The sequence below is a fragment of the Herpailurus yagouaroundi genome, unplaced genomic scaffold (genome assembly GCF_014898765.1).
Source record: "Herpailurus yagouaroundi ecotype Mexico unplaced genomic scaffold, PumYag 200, whole genome shotgun sequence".
Taxonomy (NCBI): domain Eukaryota; kingdom Metazoa; phylum Chordata; class Mammalia; order Carnivora; family Felidae; genus Herpailurus; species Herpailurus yagouaroundi.
The window spans coordinates 1,748,833-1,757,027 of record NW_024412431.1 but is presented as its reverse complement, the minus strand read 5'-3'; the positions used below and the strand labels follow the sequence as shown (position 1 = coordinate 1,757,027).

The following is an 8,195-nucleotide window of genomic DNA, read 5'->3' as shown; positions in this document are numbered from 1 at the left end:
TTAACTGACTGAGCCACCCAGGCATCCCTTATTATTATCTTAAAATTCAACATTTTATTTTTTCTGCATATAAACAAATTGCTTGGCTGTTCTTTGTTCCTGGATATTGCTTATTTTTAATTCAATTTGTTTTATCCTGAAGTAAATTCCTTAGTAGTTTTTTCAGTAAGTTTTCATGTATGGTATACTCTTAATCTTTCTCTGAAATGGGAATATCCTTGGGAGGGTCCTACTACCAAACCTTGACATATGAGTTGCCGTAAACTCTTCATCAACGGTTCAAGATGTAACATGTTATACGTAGTCTGGATGGGAAATTGGTTGTAATCTCACATGATCTTCCAGAATCATTTCTGTAGTATGCATGTAACTTCCCCTTTCAACACCTCCAGAGAAATGATACCCATGGAACCAAGGAACCGAACCAGCGCATTAGAATTCATCCTCCTGGGGCTTTCAGAAACTCCAGAGCAGGAGACCCTCCTCTTCGCTCTGTTCCTCTGCATGTATGTGGTCACAGTACTGGGGAACCTGCTCATCATCCTGGCCATCAGCTCAGACTCCCACCTCCACACCCCCATGTACTTCTTCTTAGCTAACCTGTCTTTGGTTGATTTTGGTCTGGCCACCAACACAGTCCCCAAGATGCTGGTGAACATCCAAATCAGGAGCAAGTCAATCTCCTATGCCTGCTGCCTGACCCAGATGTACTTTTTCCATTTCTTTGGCATTGTTGACAGTGTCCTGATTGCCGTGATGGCTTATGACAGGTTTGTGGCTATATGTCACCCCTTACACTATACCACCATTATGAGCCCACGCCTCTGTGGTCTGCTGGCCGGTGGCCCATGGGTGTTTTCCTACTTTATATCCCTCACTCATATCCTCCTGATGGCTCGTCTGGTTTTCTGTGGGAACAATGATCTACCTCACTACTTCTGTGACCTCACTCCCCTTCTCAGGCTTTCTTGCACTGACACGTCTGTGAACAAGATCTTTGTGCTCATTGTGGCTGGGCTGGTGATAGCCACACCTTTTATCTGCATCCTGGCCTCCTATGCTCGCATCATTGTGGCCATCATGAAAGTCCCTTCTGCAGGGGGCAGGAAGAAAGCCTTTTCCACCTGCAGCTCCCACCTCTCTGTGGTTGCTCTCTTCTATGGGACCACCATCGGGGTCTATCTGTGTCCCTCCTCTGTCCACACAGCTGTGAAGGAGAAAGCCTCTGCTGTGATGTACACTACAGTCACCCCCATGTTGAACCCCTTTATCTATAGCTTGAGGAACAGAGATCTGAAGGGGGCCCTGAGGAAGCTTGTCAACAGAAAGATCACTTCATCTTCCTGACCACAAGGACACCTGGAAACTTCCAGGAAGTAGGATCTCAACATCTAGGGTCTTGGGCACAAGTATGGAATTGCACAGTTTGGGAGAACAGCCACTTTGGATTTTGAATTACAGAACTTTATTTTTTTTTTTAATTTTTTTTTTCAACGTTTATTTATTTTTGGGACAGAGAGAGACAGAGCATGAACGGGGGAGGGGCAGAGAGAGAGGGAGACACAGAACCAGAAACAGGCTCCAGGCTCTGAGCCATCAGCCCAGAGCCTGACGCGGGGCTCAAACTCACGGACCGCGAGATCGTGACCTGGCTGAAGTCGGACGCTCAACCGACTGCGCCACCCAGGCGCCCCAAATTGCAGAACTTTAAAAGGAAATCTCAAGATGGCCCTATTACTATGTTCTCAATTACTGGGACCAGTAAGAGTCCTTTTGGATATATCTGATGTTGCCTTCCCAGGAAGATCAGTCTAGCCCTACCAGATTGGATTTGTCCTGATTCAAAATCAAGTTAGCTCTCCACAGATATTTAAGTATGTATTCTGGACTTGTTGTAGGTGCTGGCCATGGAGTGGTGGAGTTTATAGTTGTGTGTGGGAGAAGATACTGGGCACTAACTATAATAGAATGAAATACGCACACGAGGGCAAGGATAGGACAGAGTAGGAAAACCCAACAGAGTCTGGAAGGGGGAATCAGGGAAGGTTTCCTAGGAGAGATGATCCTGCACCTCAAAGGATAAGGTGATGTTTTCCAGGCAAATATGAGGAGAAAGAGTATCAGAAAAAGGAAAAAAAAAACCCAGTATGTGAAAAGATCAGAGAGAAAGAGAAAGAGAGAGAAAGATACATTTTTGAAGTGAAAAACCAGTTATGGTGAATGACTTGGGTCATGCCCGATCGAGGACTTTGGGACCAACTCAAGAGTTTTGCTTTTTCCAGAGAACCAGGCAGTTAATTGACTTCCAGGGACCAAAGTCAGGGAGCATGTGAATGAATCATGCCCCCCCCCCCCCCGCCCTTCACTCCTATTCTGTCTTCTGGAGGAAAAAGATGGCATGAGCTAGATAAAAGTTGTACAAGTCACAAGGGAAAAAATTCAGACCATGCATTAAGGAGATGAGGGATGGTATAAGTCTTTCAAAGAGATAAATGCCAATCAATTGAATCATGAATGTCTAAGCCAGAAGGAAGCTAAGGCATATCTCCATCACCATATATATGCCTGTGGAATGCATATGAGTGGTAACACTGCTTACAACAGAAGTGAGAGCTAGGTTTCTAGTTTTCCTTGTATCTCATTATCATGTTCCTTTGCACTATCTCATTTCCCCATTCTATAGCCCCTATGAAAGCAATATGTCTCATTTACGTCTATTGTGAAGTAGTTCTAGTCTTTATATGGAGATTACAACAAAAATGGAACGAGCAGTGACTTTGGGCTCTATTTCTGGGCTGACTGAGCAGTGAATGGGGCCAACATTTTTCAAGTGGTGCTAAAGAGCTGACATTATCTTAAGTGGAATGACTTTGAATAATCACACATCTAGTTTGCTTATGTTACTTTCCTTCCAAGAGAATTACATTAGACTTTCTCTGTTGAACAAACAGACCACCAGACCTGGCCCTGTTGTAGGCTGGAAAGATGATGCTTTCTGGGAATACTGTGGTGAAGAAAACTCAGAACTTAAGGATATTGGAGTTTGCATTGGGCAACCCATCATTCTGGTCAGGGTTTTCTGGAATAACCAAAAACTAGGTGATGGCTGAACCACAGCTCTCTCTCCTTGTAGATCCCCTCCCTCCTCCTGCCATATGCATGCAAGTGGTTACAGTGATGGTTGGGAGAACGGATGCAAAGGGGAATGCCTGGTGCCAATAAAAACATCTTAAGGTTCTGTCAGCCAAACTACCTCTGTCTTGTTTTATGTTAAAAAGTTAAGGCCTCACCTCCAGGAGAGATTTATCCTGGTAGTCCTGACAATATCAACTTCCAACATTTCCTGGCATCAACATGTGTTTAATTAATTCATTCAACAAATATTTACCAAGTGGCCTTTGTACCAGCTGTTATTCTAAGCACTGGCAATAGAGCAGTAAGCAAGACAGAAAAAAAAAGCCATTTCCTATGACTGCAAGCTTTAGTACAAAGGAGATTTTTAAGGAGTGGAACTGTTCTGTATCCTGATATCAGAGCAATGGCTTTGAAGGTATGAAAAACTTTAAATAGTGTTCTATTTCCCCAGACCCCACAAATCTATACATGGGATGAAATTCCAAGAACCGTGCACCAGAACAAAAGTTAATTTTACCGAAATGATTTGTTAAATAAAATTAAACACTAGAAAACAAAGCAAGCATTCCCATTTCAGCAGAGAAAACAATAAAGAAATAATCAATGTGCCAGATAATTACCAATGGTGAGAAGGACTTCAGAGGTATAATGGAGGGTATGTGACAGAGACAGATGAGGGGGGTATTTTAATATGGGCATTTCTGAGGGCATTCTGTCTCTGTGAAGATGACTTCTGAGCTTAGACCTGAATCAGGCCAAGAAGAATGTATTCCTATAAAGAAGGTGGGAATAGTGTGTCAGAAGAGGGGAGCTGGACACACAAAGTCAGGAACAAGTTGGTATTTAGTTTTAAGGAGATGTTTATGTTTTAAAAATGTATCTAGATTTGTCTAAACAAATTAGATTTTCAGGAACAAAATCCTACAAGTATCATATAACTTGGCTTCAAACAACCAACAGTTATTATCCTGTGATTTCTGTGGGTCAGGAAATTGGGAGTGGCTTAGCTCAGTGACTTGGCTCAGGGTCTCTGATAGGGCAGTAGCCACAATGTCAGTGGGGACTGTGGTCCTGTCCTGTCTTGACTGGATCAGGGGATCTGGTTCCACCGTCACTCTGAGCGGATCTCCATTCCTCACTGATCAAAGACAGCAGTTCCTGGACATTCGGATCTCTCCATAGTGGAGTGAGAGAGAGAGAGAGGAACAGAGAGGGAGAGACTGAAAGGGAGACAGAAAGAGACTGAGAGCGAGAGAGAGACAGGCAGAGAGACAGAGAAGGAGAGAGAAACCGAGGGAAGGGGAGAGGGAAGGAGGGAGAGACAGAGAAAGAGTGGAAGAAAGAGGGAGGGAGCAGCAGGGAGAAGCAATAGGGAAGGAGAGAGGGAGGGGTGGAGGGAGCAAGGATGAGGGAGGATGAGTAAGAACGAGTATAATACGAACAAGATGGAAGTCACAGTCTCCATAACCTAATGCAGAATGACTTCTTATCATTTTTGCTGTATTGCATGTGTTGGAAGTAAGTTGCGCATCCAGCCCACATTTGAGGAGAGGGTATTACACAGGCGTGAATCCACGGGGCAGGAGTCTTTGGGACCCTAGCCATCTTAGAGGCTGCCTGACACACCAACGTCCTCCCAGCTGCTGCCTTTCCAGGCGATCTGCCCACAGTCCAGTTCATGGGATGTTGATGAACTTCTCAAAGGTGGGTGTTGCCCCCGTCTGGACACTGAAATCATGCAGTTCCAATGTAAGACACACGGGGGCAGCAGAGACACCCAGCTGGGATGCCTCATCCTCCCACCTGGGCAAGAACTGAATTTTACAGGGAGCCTCTCTGTACCAGGCACAGACCTCCTGCTAATCCTGGTTCCTGACCCCACCTCAGCCCCGTCACCACAGGGAAGCCACAAACCCGCGGCTTCCTGAAGGCATCCCAAGTCAGGGTGCATTAGGAGAGTGGCCTTAGTTGTTTCAAATTCCCCATCCATCCCACCCCCAGGACTCACTGAATCTTTGCTCTCTCTTCCCACCCCACCCAGGAGTGAGGCTGTCTGGGGCCCAAAAGGGAGGGGGAAGGTCCACAGGCCTTTGTTCTTTCTGAGGCAGGGAGAGAAAGACAGAGGTGGTGGGGGGAGAGAGAGAGAAAGGTACCGCAACTGTGATCAAAAATAAAACAAGAAACACAGCATGTGTGTATGGAGTCCCAAGTTCAAAGGCAGACTTGGGACAGGTGGGATGTAGGTCTACTTCACCTGAGGGGCAGAATCAAGGCGGGATTAGAGAAGAAGGCCAAGGGGTAGGCAGAGAGACAATATTGACAGAACAGTTGGAAGTTTAGGACGCTCAACATTCCCTGCGCAGATATCCCTTGGGTGCCTATGATGTCCCTAGCAAGTCTCAGGCCTGGGGATACAATGGATTAATTGGTGGCCTGCCAATCTCTGCCCTTCAGGAGCTAGTATTCTAGTGTCAGAGTCCATGAATGGAATTAATAAGCACATCAAGGAAGATAGGAGATCACATTTATTTGAAGAGCAGAATATGGGTAAGGGTGGAGGGGTATATTATAGTTTTCTTTTTAACAGCTTTGTTGAGATATAATTCATATACCATACATTTACCCATTTCAATGGTGAAAATGAAAAAAAAACAAAGTATGTAATTCAGTGGTTTTCAAGGTTCACAATCAATTTTAAAACATTAAAAAAAATTTTTTTTTAAAAAGGTGGGTGGGGGGTGCCTGGGTGGCTTGGTCGGTTAAGCGTCTGACTCCAGCTCAGGTCATGATCTCGCGGTTCGTGATTTCCAGCTCCGCGTCAGGCTCTGTGCTGACAGCTCAGCTCACTTTCCATCTTCTGTCCCCCCCCCGCCCCTCCCCCGCTCTCTCTCTCAAAGATATATAAACATTAAACATTTTTTTTAACATTTTCATCACCCCAAAAGAATCATCATACTTAATCGCAGTCCTCATACCCCATTTCACCCCTACTCCTTAACCCCCAGCCCTAAACAACCACTAATCTATTTTTCGTCTCAACAGCTTTGCTGATTCTGGACATTTTGCATACCGGAATGTAGAGTGTGTGGTCTATGTGACTGACTCCTGTCACCGAGCGTAGTTTTCAAGGCTCATCAGTGTCGGAGCATAGATCAATACTTCATTCCTTTAGGTGGCCAAGTAATATTCCCTCCTATTGGATGTATGGGCAGAGACACCACATTTTGTTTATGCATTCATCAGTTGTTTCCACTTTTTGGCTGTTATGAATAATGCTGCTACCCGCTTTCGTGTACGAGTTTCACACAGACAGGATTGGAGGGTTTTTCATTATTTTTTCTATTGAGATATAATTGACTTACAACATTATATCAGTTTCAGGTGTACCACACGTTACGATATTTGTAGATATTGCAAAATGATCGCTACAATCAGTCTAGTTAACATCTGTCAGCTCACAGAGTTACAAAACATTTTTTTCTTTAAAAAAACTTTTTTTAATGTTCATTTATTTTTGAGAGAGAGAGAGAGACAGAGAGTAAGCAGGGGAGGGGCAGAGAGAGAAGGAGACACAGAATCCGAAGCAGGCTCCAGGCTCTGAGCTGTCAGCACAGGGCCCAATGCGGGGCTCGAACTCACGGACCATGAGATTGTGACCTGAGCCAAAGTCGGATGCTCAAACACTGAGCCACCCAGGTGCCCCCCAAAAAACTTTTTTTAATGTTTATTTATTTTGGGAAGAGAGAGGGAGTGTGAGTGGGGGAGGGACACAGAGAGGGAGACACAGAATCAGGAGCAGGCTCCAGGTTCTGAGCTGTGAGCACAGAACCTGCTGCAGGACTCAAACTCATGAACCAAAGCATGAGGTCATGACCTGAGCTGAAGTCTGACAGAAGCTAAACCGACTGAACCACCCAGGTGCCCCCACAGGACTCTAGTTTAAGTAGTTAGGGAAGGCCTCACTGAGAAGGTGGCATTCAATTACTCATTGCAAAGGTGAAGGGTGGGCCCATTTGGATGGGCACAGGGACAGCCAGCTCAAAGGCCCTGAAGTGACAGCAGGCTGGCCTGTTCTAGGAATCACTGCATATAGAGATTGGACCATGTTAACGCAGTTAAATAATGGGTCAGTGGAGGTTCCAACCTGGGGTCAGAGCCAGCTGGGTGGGGGCGGAGTGAAAGCTGGAAGACCTGTGCTTTAGAAAGTGAATCTGGTACCCCGCCAGATTGGGAGGGAGTTGGAAACAGCTCACCACTCCCCCGCCCCCACCCTCTTCAAAGCCTGAGCTGTAAAGGCCTCCTTCCCTATGGAAACCCCCTCCCCAGCAGAATGCAGGTCTCAGGTGTCATTAACACCGGATTTGTTGAACAAGTTGAATGAGATCAGATTTCCCTGGTAGGCCTGACGTCATTGAGGGAGGGATCCCACAGTCTGTCCTGCTGGTTTCTGTCCCCAGTGCCCCACAGACCTAAAGAACAGTCAGTATTCACCGTTGACAGGCTTTCACTTGCTACCTTGGGGTCAGGGAAGGGGCTGAGGTTTCCTCAAAGTCCATGAATAGGTTTCAACTATCAGGAGAGGGTTAGAGAACAAACTGAGGGTTGCTGGAGGGGAGGTGGGGGGGGGGATGGGCTAAATGGGTGATGGGCATTAGGAGGGCGCTTGTTGGGATGAGCCCTGGGTGTCCTATGTAAGCGATGAATCACTGTATGTTAACTAACTTGAATTTAAATAAATTTTAAACAAAATTTTAACGTTTATTTATTTTTGAGAGACAGAGCATGAGCAGGGGAGGGGCAGAGAGAGAGGGAGACACAGAATCGGAAACAGGCTCCAGGCTCTGAGCTGTCAGCACAGAGCCTGATGCGAGGCTTAAACGCACGAACCGTGAGATCATGACCTGAGCTGAAGTCGGACGCTTACCTGACAGCCTCCCAGACACCCACCCCTTAAATAAATTAATTAAAAAGAAAAAAAAAAGAGGTTTTGGCAAACCTAAGGAATGTCCTCCAGGGACAAAAGGTGCAGGAAAGGGAAGAAGCTTTTCCTTTCGAACAGA

At 45.7% G+C, this 8,195-nt stretch overlaps 1 protein-coding gene across 1 annotated transcript; it reads left to right on the top strand.

The window, feature by feature from the left end:
* The first annotated feature begins 360 nt into the window (after positions 1-360).
* Positions 361-1,347, top strand: LOC121013851 (olfactory receptor 24). Its single transcript, XM_040449657.1, has one exon. The coding sequence runs from the start codon at positions 361-363 to the stop codon at positions 1,345-1,347; it is 987 nt and encodes a 328-aa protein (XP_040305591.1).
* Positions 1,348-8,195: the final 6,848 nt, after the last annotated feature.

Excerpts from the sequence above, each read along its gene's own strand:
- LOC121013851 (XM_040449657.1), top strand. The coding sequence starts at position 361 with ATGCATGTAACTTCCCCTTTCAACACCTCCAGAGAAATGATACCCATG.